The 19,218-nt window shown below is 35.2% G+C and overlaps 1 protein-coding gene across 1 annotated transcript in view; it reads right to left on the bottom strand.

Annotated features, from left to right (window-relative positions):
• Window positions 1-19: 19 nt before the first annotated feature.
• The window catches only part of RAB5A (RAB5A, member RAS oncogene family), a 30,630-nt gene continuing 11,431 nt past the window's right edge, over window positions 20-19,218 (bottom strand). The window contains exons 3-6 of the mRNA XM_037070687.1: window positions 6,907-7,058; window positions 6,482-6,604; window positions 4,849-4,942; window positions 20-1,454 (exon numbers count right to left, since the gene is read on the bottom strand). Coding sequence (XP_036926582.1) covers window positions 1,339-1,454; window positions 4,849-4,942; window positions 6,482-6,604; window positions 6,907-7,058 — 485 coding nt within the window. The 3' untranslated portion in view covers window positions 20-1,338. The remainder of the gene's footprint in view (window positions 1,455-4,848; window positions 4,943-6,481; window positions 6,605-6,906; window positions 7,059-19,218) is intronic.

Raw genomic sequence — 19,218 nt, 5'->3', positions numbered from 1 at the left:
AAGAGAGAAAAAACAACACTTGCTTTTTATACCACTTTATTCCAACCTAGGCACCTCAATATAAAACTAAACACTGGTGAACCGTTTTCCTTACTAATTCTGAATTACTGTAAATATACAAGTTCTGCTAGCAGTTCAACACTTAAATAGATTAAATCATCTCTGACACATGGTAGATTTCATATAATGAAAATACCAAAAACAATTAGTGCAATATACCGAACTGATCCAGATAAAATGAACTTTGGAAAACAAGGCTGCAAGATTGTTACTAACATATTGCAGTACTTACGCTACAAATTACTGGTACATTGTTTATCATGGTTCTAGCCATGTAAGAACTGAAGCCCCTTCCACTGAAAGGGGGTGAGAAGGGAAAAATTAGCTGTTTTAGTAACTGTACATTTTGTCTACTTTTAAGCAATTCTTAAATATTACAGAAAAGCAGTAAACAGATGGAGATTACAATGCAGTACCCTATTTACAGTACAGCTTGAATTTAAAATAATCAAGTTTGAATGTACATAATTGTTAGTGCATTGACTATATCATGTCCAAAGGGAACAAAAGCCCCTTCCACACCCCCAAACAACTAAACCTATATAAATGGCCTGCAGTGATTAAACAGAAATTACAGACACCTGGTTTGTTTCACTTCTGTTGAAGAGCTCACATGTTTGAAGGAAACACTACCCATTAAAATGCATTTATCAGTTTTCATATTCATAAAACAAGATAGGGTTAACATTTGATTTTTTTTACACCCCACTTAAAATAACAGGACTATCTACGATTTAAATGCCACTAATGCTCATTTCTTACCCTGTCCTGAAGATGTGGGATTGTTTTCTTGTGGCTAATTTTCTAAAATGTGGAATGTACGCTTTAAATATGGATACTATGAGAAATTACCAGTTGCCTGTATACCATAGCTAAGCATAAATATCTTTAGAACCTTCTTCTACAAAAGAATGTTTCTGAAAAGCTCAAATTAAATTTAAAATCTTTTTCATAGGTCTGGCTGGGTAACTGTAGGTTCAGATAGTCCTTTATCTCTATATATCCCCGGTGATGAGAAATGATTACCCCTAACCTTCCAAGGAAACAAGTGTACACACAGCTCTCATTTCCCCCTTCTACCGCTGAAACATTAGTCAGAGGGTCACATGCATGTTATTAAAAATTAAGTTCAAAACACTTAAAATAATTCTGTATTAGAAACTTGACTCTATTATAAGTCTCTTCTTTTGGAAGTCATACTGAGCTTGTTAAATGCTCCAATTCCACCGTTAATATTTAAGAAGCAGAAGAATATTCCAGCTGGTTCAGACTGGAGGTTTAGTTACTACAACACTGACTCCTGGTTGGCTGCGTGGGCTCAGTAAGGTCTACTCCTCTTCCCCGGGCAGAGTTTGCTCCTGGATTCTGCGGTTCATTCTTTGGCAACTTCTTAGCTGAGATATTAAATTATTAAAATAAACATAATCAGAATATTCATACTAGAATTACTTCCATCTGCTTATTTATAATCTTCCTTTCCAGTTAGGATATCCCAAAATTAGTACATAACCATGTCCATTAAAAAAAAGAAAAGAAAAAGAAAGATACCATTGATTGGCTGGCTACCTCTTGTACGCACCCCGACCTAACCTAGGACCAAACCCACAACCCAGGCATGTGCCTGGGACCCTTTTGGTTTGTGGGATGACGCCCTAACAATTGAACCACACTGGTCAAGGGCACCACATGTCCATTCTGTTCAAATCTTTACTGAATATCTATTAAATATCAAAACACTGATCACTGGCCTTGGGGAGTTTAGTGAGTTGATGGAAGGGTAATTGGGGACCAGTTGCTGACACACAATTAAAACTTAACCTGACTAGAGCTATATTAAATTCTTTACATAGATTCACTTAGCAATACCAGAAGAGTTGTACTTGATTTCATAATCATTATTTTTTTATTTTAATTTTTATTTAATTCTTGTTCAAGTACAGATTTCTGTCTTATATTCCCAGCCCCGCCCCCCCCCATTTTTAAAAATTCTAAGTTAATAAATGTGTTTGTAAGGGCAGCTCAACTTGTATCAATGTTTTTTGAATTGCCACAAACACCTTTTGGAACAAGTCAGGATATAAACGAATACCATTACCACCACCCCAGCAGAAATTGTTCTCTACTGTGCTACCTAATTATTATCCAAAATTATGACAGATCACATCTCTTATTTTCTTTCTGGCTTATAGACTTCGCCCTTCAAATACCTACCACTTTTCTCTTTAGTGGCTGATTAAGAACACTAGGCTGATTCACCAGGAACTCTACCTAGTGAGACTGTTCCTCAGGCTTTCTCTCTCTCTCTAAAAAAAAAAAAAACCCGACAAACTATTTCCCAATTTTGAGTCAGATGAGCACGGCCTGCCCCTCAACCAGCATTTAATGGCATTTACTCTGGGAAGAGCAGGGTAACATGCTGTTCTCTGGAGCATGGCTCCTACGATTAGATGTCGCCTGCTTGGAATCTGAGGATCCTTGATGTGCTGGATTCATCCAATGCTGAACATCTCTAAGAGTACAGATTGTTAAGGGTGGCTAGACACACTGGTCTCTATCACTTTTGGGGGTAGACTACTTACTATAGTAAGACTCTAACTTCACCTCAGCCTTGGCTCAATTTTACAAAAGTTAAACATGCTCTACTTCAAAATCTGAATGCCTAGTTATGTTCTGGACTTCTTTCCTTTATTTGTTGTAACCATCTTTAGAATTCTAAATGCTGGAATGACCAATGGATCTGGGAGCCAAGAGCAATGAGGTCTGGGAAGAAAAGCCATTACCTTGGGCCACTTCTCTAGGAACTGCTCTGGAGATGGTGTTATAAATGGTAAAACAATGGTACATTTCCAGTCAACTGTATTCACAAACAAAGCCTTGTCGGATAAAGAGTAGACTAGCACTATAACCTTTCATTGAGTTACTACCAAGTTAGGTTTAGGACTGAGTGATCATTTCTCACTTTAGCATGCTTCTCCAAGGGCTACCTGTAATTAGATATGAGTGAAATCAGGAAGCTGATGAAAATAAACTGCAATGAAGAACTTTTAGCTTCTACTGGTTAATTTTTACTGTGCTGATAAACTAAAAACACATTTTGGGGATCTCAAAGGAAGTTGTTTCCTGTCTCATATCTTATTGAGTGTTATCAAAGTAACACTCAATAAATTGATAACTGTGAGAAATTAAAAATCCTAGATCAAGTTCATGAAGATGTGCAAGAAAAGAAGCCTTTCAAAACCTTGTACATTAAAAGCAGACCATAAATTATTGTAGACTCTCCCACGAAGTATTTATTTATTCCCTTTGGGAAGCCATCAGAAGCAAAAATGTGAGTGCATTGTGTGATTTATTTGTTATAATCTAGTAAAAGAAATGGCAACTCCATTTCTCTCAAAGAAAGTAAATGTTCTAATTTCAGAAAAATAATTGAAAACTGTAGTATATTGGCTACTTTGACTGGAAAAATGACCTTCCTAGCACACCTGAATAAAAAATACAAATTAAATACTGCCAGAAAGCTTTAAAGTTCAGCTTGACTTGAAGGACCTATCATGTCGTTTCCTGTTAAACTTACAGGCCCAGTTCTGGGTGTCACCCATCTCCTTTATAAAAAAGGCATGTTGCCAAACAATTCTTCACAACTGTGCTAGCATTCCCCTAGTAACTGCAAGCCTGAGTTTCTCAAGAAAATATTTTATACAATAAACAGGCAAGTTTTTCCCTAAATAAGCCATCATTCAACTCTTTCATCTAATGAAAGATATTATGACAGTACTTGCAACTTTTAATGAGGTTTCTCTAGCCCCGGAATCAGCTCTAAATTGGTCAATCTGTATGACTTCAATATGAAAGAGCATTCCCTACTGGAGGACAGGAATGTGGACAACTGGTGAACAATCACTACTGTCTAACAACAAATGCTACGGCAGAAGAATGCTCGCACCCTAACAGCGTGGAGGCAAAAAACTGAGAGCCACCTAAGTAGACCCTTCTCATAGAATCTGCCCCTTGAAACTAATGGAAGAGTCAATAGAAAACCTTATATTTTTGTTATAGACAAAAGGAAAGAAACGTCTTTATTACTATTCCAACCTCTATTACCTACACTCAGCAACTGTGGACTAGCAGTCATCATCAGTTAAAAGTATCTTGAAGGAAAGGTAAGAGGTCTGCACAGGATCAAGGATCAAATGACCACTGAGCTCACACCAAACAAGAATGTTTTGCCTTCCCTTTGCCTCTGTGCCTCATGCTTTGAAACTTTCAAATGCACTATTTGCATTAAAATAATTTATACATCTGTATATTTATACATCGATGACTTAAAAAGAACTTGAAAAACAAAATTGAAAAACATGAAAAACAAGTCATCTTTTCAGGGCACAGAAGAGAGATGAAAACTGTTATTGATCAGTGAGAAAAATCTCATTATGCCTACATGCTGCATTGAAAACTATGGCTGAGCATATCACCTTTTATATAAAAAAGTATAATCTAATAGAAAAAACACGTTGATTCAAATTTCTCAGTGAAGTCTTTAGGGAATTCAGCTCAGGATTCAGGCTTCCAAATGAGAAGAAACTAAATTGCAAGTATTATAACCTAATAGGTAATAATCAAATTTAACACTATTACTAACAAAGTAATGAATACTTGGTCAAATGAATCTAAAATAGTTGTAATCATTAAAAAAAAATTCAATAATTTTTTAAAAAGTCAAACTAAAAATGCCCTAGTGTATAACTTGTTTTGCCTATATTTACAGTTTGGAAAAAAAGTTATTCTTACCTATTGCCATGAATATTTCATTTACATTCATTGATGTTTTAGCTGATGTCTCCATGAATAATAAACTGTTGTCATCTGCATAAGACTGTGCTTCCTGTTTACAGAATAAAAATAATAAGATGTATCTTTTACATACACTATACCTGCATTATTTTTGTTATTAAAAAGAGGCTTCCTTATTACTATTCCAATTAATTACCTATAATCAATAATTAAGGTAAAACAAAGGTCAGAGTATTGTATAATTTTCTTTTTGCCTTACTTCTTACCCTGTCCCAGCCTGATTAATCTGGTCTCATCTTAAATCTGCTTTCCATAGAAGAAAAAATTTAACCTATTCTAAATATAAAAATTTCTTTGATCTCAATGGACAACTGTACTACTTATGCTAATTATTTGCAAAGAAGTCAAAGGGAAACCATGGCTTCAATCACTAAATGATACATACTCATATAAATTCTAAATGACTTATATAATCATTTTAATTTTTAATATGTCATGAATCATTCCATTGAAAATTGTGCTACTACTCTAATTTTTGTCATGCTTTACAGTTTATATATATTATTGCCTTTGATGCTCACAGCTGTTGTTGTGGAGAGCAACTAATTACCTTTCCCATTTGACAAACAATGAGGTTCCTTTGAACTCTAATGTGACAGCGCCACTTTTGACTATAGGTGCTCTATTTACCACTCTGTGCCAGGGAGGTAACTGTCTTAGAAACAGTAATAGAATATACTATACCTCGTATAGTTGTCACTGGCATCAAATGAACTATGTGTGCTCAGCTTACTACCTAATGGGTGTGACAACCATTTCTTCCCTTTATCTAGCCATCACCAAAAAAATTAAAAATTACAATACTATATATAGTATTTTGTACTACACTATACATACACTGATACTATACATATAATGGCCACAGTCAAGCTCCTCTGGTAGAAAAGTTAAAGAACAAAAACTAGAGATTTTAAAATGTCTAATTAAAGACATTTGCTTTATTTCTTACTCATTGAGAGACAAGAGGGGGAAATATCAACTTGTTGTTCCACTTATTTATGCATTCACTGGTGCATGGGGATGACCGCATCCAACTAAGCCACTAGGGTATTTGCTTTATTTTAAACTACTATACTTAGTTTAGGCCAGGGACCATTCCTAGTTAGCTATATTAGATAACATGCAAAGTGGGCTTTTAGAACACTTCCAAAGGCCCTTTTAAGAACCACCACATGAGTGTAGGTTTATGTGTACCACAAATGTGTAAGGTAGATATGGGTATGCACATGCATGTTGATAAATATAGTTAAACAGAAAAAGGATGAGAAGGAAGGGTAGAAGACATTTGGATTTTATTTATTTCTGCACTAATTGTAAACAATAATTTATTTCATAATTGTTTAGGTAAACAAAATCTGAATTTTTATATACTACAATCATGTAAAGATATTTAAATATTCAGGTTTATCATGACAAGCATTTTATTACATATAGTACATCATGTTTGTTTAATACATGTTATATTCCCTTATTGGCATGGTTTTGAACTAATAACTGTAATTCAAGTGTAGATACAGAAAAAAAATTACAATAAATGTGTGCCTTCAAATAAAAGTTAAATTCAACATACCTGGAAGTCAACAGCTCTTTTATTTGCAAGGTCAGCCTTGTTTCCAGATAAAGCTATTACAATGTTAGGACTGGCTTGCCTCTGAAGTTCTTTAACCCAATTTTTGGCTCTGGCAAAGGATTCCTGGGAAATAAATAAACAGCCATTTTGAGGCACAAATTTAAAAAATGGCTGGGGAAAGTCTTTGTGAGATGAGGCTTTAAAGACTGTCCAAAGTAACTCTTGAAAAGAAAATTCTTGAGATAATGTATTATCAAAGATACTTAAAAAAAAATCAGCTTTTCTAATTCAAAAGCTTTTGGCAGAAAATCTCATGCTTTACTATATAAAAAAAAGATTTTCAAAGATCTTTTCTCTAATCAAAACTCTGAATATCAAAAATGGATATTCAAACTAGTTTCGTTATATCAAGCATTTTTACTTACCTCATTTGTGATATCATATACAACTATGGCTGCTTGTGCTCCTCTGTAGTACATTGGTGCTAGGCTATGGTATCGTTCTTGACCAGCTGTATCCCATATTTCAAACTTTACTGTTGTGTCATCAAGACACACAGTTTGGGTTAGAAAAGCAGCTGAAAAAAAAAATAAGTACAGTAAGTTTATCATTTCCCCCTTAATATTTTCATAATACTGAAAATACCTGGAAACCTGATGTATTATTGCATAAACACATTTAATGGTGGCTTTAAATACTTGCAAGATTGGCTTCAAAGCTAAATATACATGCTTTTACATTTATTAAGATCATAAATATATATATGACCTTTATAATAAAAATATTTTGAAAGTTTCTTCTACATTCTTAAAAGTTTTTTGTAATAGATAAGCTTGATATTTTCTCAAATTGTCTTACAAACTGAAACAATTTAAAAAATATATTTATTAAAATTCTTGAAAAATGGGAGAAAAATCAGCATACCTATAACTATCTTCTACATTGCCAAACTATGCCCCCTTGCTCCATTCTCTTGATTTTTACTGGCATACTCTGGGGTTTTAGACCCATCTATTACCACTAAGTCAATATATCTTGTTATTATTTCTTCAAAACACTTACACTTTTAATTTTTCTATTCACAATCTAGACTTAATTTTCTAAATGCAGATTCAATATTAACTCTTTCACTGCCTGCTATAGGACTTTTTAGATTTGTACTTTTCCATCTCCTCTCAGATTTTAACAATAAGAAAAAAATGATTTTGTAAGGATATCTTTGCTTTTAAAATTGAGAGGTTGCTATCAAATTCTGCAAAGTATTACTTTATCACTTACTTTCTGAACTGCTTCATAAGAACAATATGGAGTAAAATATCTATCACAAATAATTCTCTTGGATCTATGATTAAATAACATCAGTAAAGACACTGCAATGGACTCTTATGAAAAGATATACAGATTTTTATAAAAGGTAGGTTATAATCAAGTGCATTAACTTTAAAATACCACATGTTGGAGAAAATGTCTAACCGTAGCTAGCTGCACTAAAGATAGTTATGAACAAGAGCTCCATACAGCCATTTTTAGCAGCACACTGGCCAACAGTAACCACACCTTATAGTTCCTTCCTTCGTTTACTTTGGTAGTTAAACCCTCAGCTCTATCATTCACCTTAAGCTGGTATGCTCCTCCACTTTTACTTTCAGCTAAAGGTGTGGTCTTCAACTCCAGGCAAATTGGCATAGAATTGTTATTAATTTTACAAACGTAATAATTAGAAATGTAGTTTAAGCTACATTTCTAATTATTTCTGTGAATTCTCACAAGAGTAGTCATATTTAAAATATGCTCTAATTCAAACTTCTTTTCCCATAAAACATTAGCAGTAATATTCATTTTCTGAAATCCTGTCTTTATGCTCTGGCTGGTGAGGCCCAGTGGATTGAATGGCAGGCTGGTGAGGCCCATTATTGAATGGCAGGCTGTGAACAAAAGGTCACAGGTTCGATTCTGTCAGGGCATAAGCCTGGGTTTCGAGCCAGGTCCCAGTAGGGGGCATGTGAGAAGCAACCACAAATTGATGTTTCCCTCCCTCTCTTTCTCCTTCCCTTCCTCACTCTCTAATAAGTAAATAAAATCTTTAAAAATAAAAAGCAAATAAAATTCTGTATTTATGATAAAAGATATCAAGAAAGAACTATGTCAGCTTTTTTTTCACTTTCATGAATGGTTCTCCCATAGAATCAAAAATATTTTTAAACACTTAAAATTTACCCTCTAAGACAATGCCTTTTCAATAAAAGGGGGTAAAAGATATGGACCACAAAATACAAGCTTTTTTCAAGTAAATTTTGATACAAACTAAAAAAACTGGGTTATAATCTGCAATTCAGATTCTGTTTTCTCTTTTCAATAACCAGAAAGTACACTGGTAGTAAAAACATTCACTTACACTTTCATAAGTCAACTCTAGGCTCAGGGAAGTAACTATTAGTTAATGCTGCCTTAAAACAAACATAATCTGCCCTGGCTGGCGTAGCTCAGTGGATTGAGCGCGGGCCTGCGAACCAGACGATCGCGGTTCGATTCCCAGTCAAGGCACATGCCTGGGTTGCAGGCCGGTTCCTTGCAGGCTAAGTACCAGCAGGGGACATGCAAAAGGCAACCATACATTGATGTTTCTCTCCCTCTCTCCTTCCCCTCTAAAGATAAATAAATAAATAAAATCTTTAAAAAAAACCAAAAACAAAACAAACATAATCTGATTCTCAAACCAGTTAAATATATCACAAAAGGCTACCAATTCTTTTAATCAATGCATGTACAAAAACAAATAAAATACACAGGCAAAGAAACAGCAACAAATGTAGTAAAAAACAAACAAACAAACAAAAACCCCACAACCCATGATCATATAGAAATTCTTTCAGAAATACAAAGCTATTACACCAGTAGGCTAAAAAAAGAAAAACTGTAAAACTGTGTATTATTGAAATATATTAAAAAGGGTATTAGAGTCAACATGTGTTCCTAACATACATATAAAACTTTTCCCTTAAAATTTATCAGGTGTCCACTTCATCCTTAAGCCTGAAATCAGCATTCTGATTAATAGCAAAGCTCTTTGGCAGTATCTCTAAATCTGGAAACCAAACAAGAAAGTACATCATCACAATTATTAACATTATCTTGGGTATCCATATAATAATAAAAGTAAAAAATATGGGAAAGAGACATTTGGAAGAGACAAGACTGACATGAAAATCCAAAGGCAGCAGCTAATGTAAAGCAGATAATAACGAGTTCTTTAAATTGACTAGAACAGATCAAAGTCAACAGCCTTACCATACACTGACAATAACCAGGTTTTCAGTATCATGCTGGGAGAAGAATGGATCTCAATCACATTAACAAAGAATAAGAACAATCAATTCACTCGACTCCTCTTAGAAATCATTCTTCAGCTCACACTATTTAATAGCTCCTACTGTGAAGCAATACCTTTCACACTTTTAATAATATTTTTAAAAAGATTATATTATCTGTTTCTTTTCTTAGACTAGAAGTTCCTTGAGAAATTACTATTAGTTATTCTTCTCCAACATCTAATATAAATCCCAGTTCATACAAATGTTCAAAATGTTTGCTAAAAGTTGTTCATACAAGGTATGTGGAACTATTTCTGGGCTAGTACAGTTAAAATTTGCAACAGACAGTTCCCAATGGGAAAAAATAGACATTTCAAAAGGCCTGTAACTCAAGCTACCATATTTTGCCATATATATAATGCATACCTTTTGGCCCAAATTTTTGAGGAAAACATAAGGGTGTACTTTATATATAGGAGCACATCATACATGTCCAAATACTGTATTATATACCTCACGCAATCTCAAACAAAATACCATCAAACTCTTTTTAAACTTGGTAACACTGTACTGTTGCTCATGTGGTATGATGACAGTGTCATTTTGGGAGAGAAAAAGACCAGTGTCAGAAGCCAAGGAAGATTTAGGACACATCAAAAAATATTACATCAATTAGCCCTGATCTGTGGCTCGGTTGGTTGGAGCATCATCCCATACACCTGATGAGGGTTTGATCCCCAGTTGGGGCTAGTAAGGGAAAAGAGATCCATGTTTCCCTCCTTCCTCCCCCCAACTCCTAAGTCAATAAACAACCTTGGGTGAGAATTTAAAAGAAAAATTAAAATGTTGTAGTGCCACAAGAACATACATTATGGGAATAGAATAACCCAGCATTATAATAAACACATACTGCAAGATCATCATTATTCCCCAAAGTTCACAAGTTTTCAAATATTACTAAAGCATTTAACTTCTCCATAAAATGCAGTGATGTACAGCTGACATCTTCAAATCCTTAGTGCTTCTAAAAATGTATTACCAGTCGTTTACAAAGTTATAAAAAAATAAATTCTGGCACTCAAATATAACTACATCAATACTGTAGCAACATTAACCAACCACAAACTTACCTGAATCTGCAAAAACACTTTAATATATCCAAAACGTCTATTTTCTGGCTAAGAACCATCACTTTCTTAGACCTCTTCATTTTCTCTTCACTTCCATCACCAGCACTAGCAGTTGGTTTTCTTTTCGGGCCCATATTTCACAAAGAAACAGCTTTTATCACTTCGAGAGTTACTGTGTACGCGACGACAAGTAGAGAAAAACAAAGCTGCGTTGAGATGCGGGGTGCTGGCCTGTCTAATAGGCTCCCTCATTGAGCTACACGGTCAGTTCCTACCTGCAAGCCTAGCAGCAAGTACCTAACAGTTCAGTCTCAGCAAAAGTACAAATTACTGAATCACAGACCTTGGGGTGACCTGACAATACCCAAAAGTGTAAATGTTAAATCTCCAAATACCAAAGGTCCAGAATGTGTTAAGACCTTAATAAATAATAAGCAAGGAGGAGACACTGCAAAAACAGTAGGCAGGGGAAAGACTATGCAAATCAATAGCATTAGCCAAAGGCCAAGAACTAAGAAAAAAAGTTTAAACTAACAACTAACTAAAAATCCAATATTATGACTATGAGGTTTAAGTATACAAAAATTTGAGACTAGGTTTGCAAAAATATGTATTATACACCCATAACACAGGAGAGAATATATTTAAGAAATTCTCTACAATGAATGCTAACAGATTAGTTTTAATGTGTGGGAAGCTCATTTAAATCTTACAAAAAATTCCAAAAGCATCAAGGATAAATTTGTAAAGAAAATTCACAAAAGGAATACACATAGAAAAAAGTATCACTAGTAATCAACAAAATGATCTTCACAGCAAAAATGTTAAGTTTATCTCCTAACTTACCAAAAAAATATGGCAGAAACACCCTGCTGGTGATGGTATATAACTGTTTTGGAAATAATCTCGTCAACCAGGCAAAGCCATGAAGTGCTATTATTACTTGTTAATCTACTATATCATGGAATTACCAAAATATGGTATAAAGGGAAGGCAGGGAGAACAATATGTTTTGTACCAAAAAAATCGGAAACAACCTAAATGTATAAATGAAAAGACACTGGTGGGTGTGGTAAGTATTAAATAGCAATGAAAAAATGGTTATAAAAAAAAAGACCTATTTAAATTTTGGCACTCAAAATATAACTACACCAATACATTAACCAACCACAAATGGTTATAAAATGACTTATTTAATTGCCATAAAGTTAAAAAAATCCACCTATGTAAAAACATGAATGGAAAATTTTACACAGAAGAGAAAAAAATTAAAATAGTAGTGTCACCTTAGTTGAATCACGACTGTCTTCCCTTATGTAAAACTATCAAAAGTGGTGGATTTGAGGTTCTGTCAACACTGAAAGTTAAAAATATAAATTGCTATAGTGGGGAAGGGTCTTGTTGAAGATCTCAGTAGATCAGGACCTTGGGATCATCAAATCCAAGTCTGGCATCATTTGGAAGTGATGTGTAGGGAAAGCAAGGGTCTTTAGAGCCAAGTAATTCAGTAAGAGTTCAATGGATCTGGATCAAACGATGAGTATTGGATCAAGAAGAATTAGTACCCTTGACTGGTGTGGCTCAGTGGACTGAGTACTGACCTGCAAACCAACCTGGGTTGCTAGTTGGATTCCCAGTCAGGGTACATGTTGGGGTTGTGGGCCAGGTCCCCAGTTAGAAGCATAGAAGGGACAACCACACATTGATGTTTCTCTCTCTCTGTTTCTCCCTCCCTTCCTGTATCTAAAAACAAAATAGAATCCTTAAAAACGAAGAAGAAATAGCAGGAACTGACTAAGCAGCATCAACGACCAGGTACGGAAGTTATCCGTCAAGTTAGAAGTTGCTTTACTGGGAAAATGAGTATCAATAGCGGTAATCTAATACAATAATGGCTTTTCTCAGACAGATGAGCACTCATTGCAGGTAAGAAAATTGTACAGAGAAGAATATATGGATGGTCAGGACTGACAAGAGGCAAAATAAAAACTAAGGCCACTTTTATCACCCATTAAAATTGTATGTATATACAGGAGGAGTACCCAGTGAATTACGGCAGCAAAGTAGACTAGACCAATCCCACATATCTAACATAGTTAGGGAAGAGTTACATTAGAAAACATATACAGCCCTGGCTGGTGTAGCTCAGTGGATTAAACATGGGCCTGTGAACCAAGGGATCACGGTTCAATTTCCACTCAGGGCACATGCCTGGGTTGCAGGCCAGGTCCCAGCAGGTGACACATGAGAGGCAATCACACATTGGTATTTCTCTCCCTTTCTCCTCCCCTTACCCTCTAAAGATAAATAAATCTTTTTTAAAAAGTCCACAAAGAATTCCTTAAAGAAAAAGAAAAGAAAGCATATACATGTGACTAAATCAAAACAGAAAATATTCCAAGTCTGACAAAAATATAAAAATATTTACTATACAATATGTAAAAAGACAGCAATATTCCCAAAAGTAAATCCACCTTATGAGATGATCTAAAACATCTATCATATAGGATTCATTCTTAAAACAAAAACAAAAACAGTATCACCTGATAAGGGATTGCTACAGAAGGAACTTGCATGACTCAGCAACCCCAAACCCCCAAAGAACCTGATTAAAAAATGGGCAAAAAATTTCAGTAGGCATTTCTCCAAAAAAGATACACAAATGGCCAAGAAGCACATGAGAAGATGCTCAACATCACTAATCATCAGAAAAATGCAGATCAATACCACAAAGACATCCATCAGGACAATTATTAGCAAGACAATAAAAAACAACAACTGGCAAAAAAAAGTGAGAAACCGAACCCCAGTGCATTACTGGCAGGAATGTAAAATGGTGCAGCTGCTGTGAAAAGTGTTATAAATTCTTCAAAAACGTTAAACATATGATCCAGCTATTCCACTGCTGGGTGGATATCCCAAAAGATGTGAACACAGGAACCCAAATAGGTATTTGCACACCAAAGATCATACCGGCATCATTCACAATAATCGAAAAGTGGAAGAAAACCAGTAGTCCAACAAAGGATGAACACATAAGCAAAATGTGGTACATACATACAACAAAATATTATTCTGCCCTTAAAACGTAGGAAATTCTGACAGGTTACAATACGAACCTTGATGACATGATGCTAATAGAAATAGGCCAGCCACAGGACAAATATATCATATTTGATGATATGATATGACATAACATATTTGATGTTTCTCTTACATGAGGTTCCTAGAGCCAAATTCATGGACACAAGTAGAATGGTATTTGTCATGGGCAGAGGCAGAGGACAATAGAAGTTATTGTTTGGGTAGGGTTTCAGTTGGGAAAGATGAAAAAGTTCTGAAGATGAACAGTAGTGATGGTTGTACAATGTGAATGTACTTAATGTCACAGAACTATAAACTGAAAAATGCTTGAAACCATAAATTTTATATTATGCATATTTTACCACAACAAAAATCACTGAGCAACATCTTAAGGTAATTGTTCCCAAATGAACTGCAATCTTGGGAATTATTGCTACACAGGAAAGAGTCTGCATAAAGCCAAGTAAAATGAGGTGAAGATTAACAATTTTTCAATATTGTATGACTAATTCATACAATTTTTTGAGAAATATTCTAAGAGTAAGAGAATTCAGTGTGTGTGTGTGTTTACTATCACAGCTTTACAGTTACTCTAAAAGTATGTATACCCAACTCTCCTAAAGGAATTCACTAACCAGGACATAAACTGGTTATATGTCACCAACTGAACATTGTCATGATAGTTTTCTGATACTACATTAATGCAAATTCTTTAAAATTAGTCTTAGAGTGCACTGCCCATCCCAAGAGCATGTCTGTGTCTTTCCCTCCCCCTCTTCTTCCCTCTCAGGCGTGCATCTCCTAAACTATAAGGGACACCACAGACTTGCAACCAGGGGAGCAATGGGTAATAGCAGCAGCTCATCCTGGGCTAACAACCTAGACCTTTCTCCGAGGCGCCCCTTTTCTCTGACTTCTCATTGAGTCAAAGCAGCCCCCACCTACACTCATTTCTTTCCTCTATCATTTCTAGACATCCAAAGCAGCCCTGCCTACGCTCTCTCCTGTTGCTTCTTCTATCCTAAGCCCTTCTTTGTTTTACTGTCACCAACTTCAATAAATGTACCCCCAAAAATCACCTTGGGGAAAAAAAAAGTCTGAGTGTGGTTAGTATTAAGTTACATCCCCAAACCTGATCACTCTAGAAATGAACTGATGAACCCTCAAGGCTCAGCAGCTGCATTTACCACACCAGAGGCACATCCTTATAAAGTCTTTATTCACCAGACTAGATTTATCTAAAAAAGACGTAACAAATACTGAACTGGGATGCAGCATGAAGATAGACATTACAAAGAGAAAAGGTGAAGACATGTGAGAAAGGGGAGAGGTTATTAGAAGTTATTAACTAGTATCAGTGCCCCTCAATATTGACAGTGAAAAAGTTAATAAAATCAACTTAGCTTTAACAGATACATGTCTATGAAAGACATTTTATCTATGGTCAAGAGATGCTTTATTAAGTAGTTTGAATATTATTAAATTCCAATAACGTGCAAGGAAAACGACTGTTTCTGGTTCCAAGTGTTAGGACCTTAGAAGTCACCACTTCATTCATCCTGACAAATAAAATGCTTAACAAACAAAATCAACAAATCACCTTGGATCTCTAAGAGAAGTGAGGTCACAAGGCAATCTGCTGCCCTTGAAATCAGAGAAACAGGCAGGTGGATACAGAAAAGCTTATCTCAAAGCAGAAATCTGACGAAACCAGGGTTGGGGTAGGAAAACGTGAACTGTAACTGACCCAATCATACTGGGGTTCACCATATTTTTTCAAGTTTTACCTCTAGGTACTTGACTAAGTTCTCACAGTAAATGTCAAAGAAAATCCTCTCATGTTTCTGGCCAAGGTGAGGAGAAAGGACCTATTTTGAAATAAACCAGATCCTCTGCTCTTAACAAGGCCTGCCCTCAGGGAAACTGGTTAATCTGAGTATAATCGGCTAGGGTATTATCAGAATCTAACTGACCTGGGGGAAGTAACACCCAATTCCAGCCAGTTCTAGCCTTCCAAACAGGAGGAAAAAAAGTTTTAACTCCAGACTTGAACCATCCTAACGGGAGACGGGGGTGGGGGGAAACACCTGACAAATACTTGTGAAATCTACTGTCCAGACACATAGGCTCACTAAAAAACAGACTTAATCATAGGACTACAGAATGGTTCCCTTCCCTCCACAATGCTCCAGCACATCTATTTATAGCAGTTGCTTTTACCCACTATATCATATCCAGCTAGCATAAAAAATCACCAGGCATACTAAAAGGCATAAAAATGGTTTGAAGGGACGGAGTAAGCTTCACAACCACACATAGGAAAGATGCTGTAATTATCGGTCTTGAAATTTAAAACTAGGATTAATGTAATAATGGCTCTAATGGCTAAAGAAGACTGTATGTAAGAATAGACAGAAAATGTCAGCAGAGATACGGAAATCCTAGAAAAGGACCAAAACAGGATACTAGAGATAAAAAACACTGATAGAAATGAAGAACACCTTTAAGAAGCTCATTAGAAGACTACACACAGCTAAGGAGAGATTCTCAGGCCTTAAAACTTCTATAACTGAAATTATAGAGAACACAGACTGAAAAAATAAGAACAGAATAACCCAGGAAGAACTACAGATCCAGGAAGCTCAGAGAACACCAGGAAAGATAAAATACTGAAATACCTACACTTAAGAATATCATTTTCAAACTATAGAAAATCAAAGATAATGTGCACGAATAATGTCCAGACTATTTTGCAAAGGAAGCTTTCTCCCTTCTCCTTAGTGATACCCTTTCTCCTTTTGGGTTAAGAACCTAGCACTTAATGTTCCCTGACCTCAAGGGAATCTCCCGCACCTTTAAAATATTACCATCCCTAAAAGTGACTCTTTAAAGCTTAGCAATAAGCCTATCTACTGAGTTCTAATATCTGAGAATTTTACAACACAGAAATGAAAAAGGGCAAATTAAAGGGAGAAGAGATGGGAAGCCTCTAACCCCAGAGTAATTACAATTACAGGAAACCTGTAGTCTCAAAATAGAAGTATCTATGCCAAGCAATGAGCCCCCCAAATTGGGAGCACCTCCATGGGAAGCAAAAAGTGATGAAGACTGAAATCCTTCTGATCCCACAATAATTAGATAAAATTATTTCTGGTTCAGTACCACATCTAGAAGTTGATCTTACAGAAACAAGTCCAAAGGGGGAAAAATCCCAGTATTATACATGATTACCTGAAAGAGCAAACAAAAAATATAAACACTAACTGTCCAACAATAAGGGTATGATTAAAAAATTAAGATTATCAGTTAATAAAATAAATATGAATACAATCCAGAGATATTGAGAAATAAAATAGAATATAATATTACTATTATTAATGCATCTACATAAAATATCATAAAGTCATAAACAATTCAGAGAAAGGAAATACAATGGGCTCTAAAATGTCAGGATGCTTGATCTCACTATGGGAAAATTGAACATAAAAAATGCAGAGATCAATGCACATAAGAATAGCAAAGATTTACAACTACAATATTTATCTCGAGTTAGTAAAATATGATAATAGGCATTCTGTGCTTTGCTGATTGGAGGGCAGTCTGGAAAAATTTATCAAAATTACAAGTGCATAACCTTTGACAGAGCAATCAACTTACAGAAATTTATACTACAAAATTACTTGAAATATGTGAGAAATAACTAAGAATTAAGTTATTCACTGCAGCACTGTTAAGAGGCAAAACAAAAAACAAAACAAAAAAACAATGTGCATATCCAAAACTAGAAAATTGAATTAAATGTATATTGATGTGATCCATGCAATGGAATACTAGTACAGTCAAGAAAAATGAGGATGCTCCCCATAAAATGACATCGGGAGAAGTTTGACAGACTGTATTTCTAACAACACTGTATTTCCAATCTTGCTGTATGGCTGCAACAAGATTTCTCATAACACATTCTTCTTATGACACTGAAACTACTCTCTTGAAACTGTTTTGAGTTTGTGGCTAGAACATAATTGATGCTATCTATGTGACTTTTGGGGCCAGGTCATAAAAGACTATCCAGCTTCTACCTGGTACTTTTGGGACACTCATTCTTGAATCCAGACCGCATACTATGAAGAAACCCAAGCCAGGTGGTGAGGTCACCTGTCGGTGTTCTGGTTGTCAGCTCCAGTGGAGGCCCCAACCAACTGCCAGCACTAGCTGCCAGATATGTTGAGATGAATCTAGGCCCAGCACTGACTGTAACCCATGAGAGGTCTGAAAACCACTTCCTAAGTCCATTCAACTCCCTGTACACAGTCAAATAAAAGAAGCAGTTCAAGTCAGTTGAATGACGACATCTACAAAAACAGAGGTAGTTCACTATAGCTAGAGCTAATTAGCAAAATCACTCTACCAAACAGCTTGAAACATGTAAGCACCACCAGAGAGCATCAATGAATTAAGTGAGCCAGGACTAAAACTGATCCTAAAATGTGAAATAAATTTTAAGAGCAAGGAAAGGTAAAATTGTATCGAGTATATTGTTTAATATGGAGAGAGTACACACTTCAAAAGAAAGTTGGCTCTAGAAAAATCCTTATTTAGTTTAATCTGCACATCTTAAAAATGTATAAAAAGGGTTTATAAAAGGGTGCCAGAACTAGAACCAAGCTTACTGTCTCCTAATTCACAGCAATGTTTAACTAGCCACATACAATCACATTTTAATCTAGAATATTGGAGAATTGATATTAAGATTACTGAAAGATTATTTTTAGATGGTAATTAGTACAAATCTCTACCAACTTTTCTGAGTAATATAATCTATCTCAAATTCAGAATTATGTACTTTCTAAAAGGAAATATTATGCATAAAGATCATATCTTTTCACTTGAAACAAAAAGATTAACTTCCACAAGTTCTAACTCTTGCTGTATCAGACAATGAATGTTTCAATAACCATTTTTCTCACGAATCAAAAAAACATACACTGGTGGTGGTTGTCTCTATATCTTGTCCTTCCTCAAAAGTAATTTTAACTGAAAACAACATACAGATGCAGAAAGACAAAGCAAGTAAGTAAATGCAAAGGTTAAGTATACAAACAAATCTTTCTGAAGATTAGTAAGTGAAGGACAATAGTACAAAGTTCACTACAGGAAAAACATGAGTTATTCAAATTTAAATTTTCTGGCTGGTTTTTACTTCTCAGTTTAG

Source organism: Sturnira hondurensis, unplaced genomic scaffold (genome assembly GCF_014824575.4).
Source record: "Sturnira hondurensis isolate 20B ecotype Veracruz unplaced genomic scaffold, ASM1482457v3 Scaffold0019006, whole genome shotgun sequence".
Taxonomy (NCBI): domain Eukaryota; kingdom Metazoa; phylum Chordata; class Mammalia; order Chiroptera; family Phyllostomidae; genus Sturnira; species Sturnira hondurensis.
Note: the sequence above shows the minus strand (reverse complement) of the source record. Positions and strands in the feature narration are given on the sequence as shown.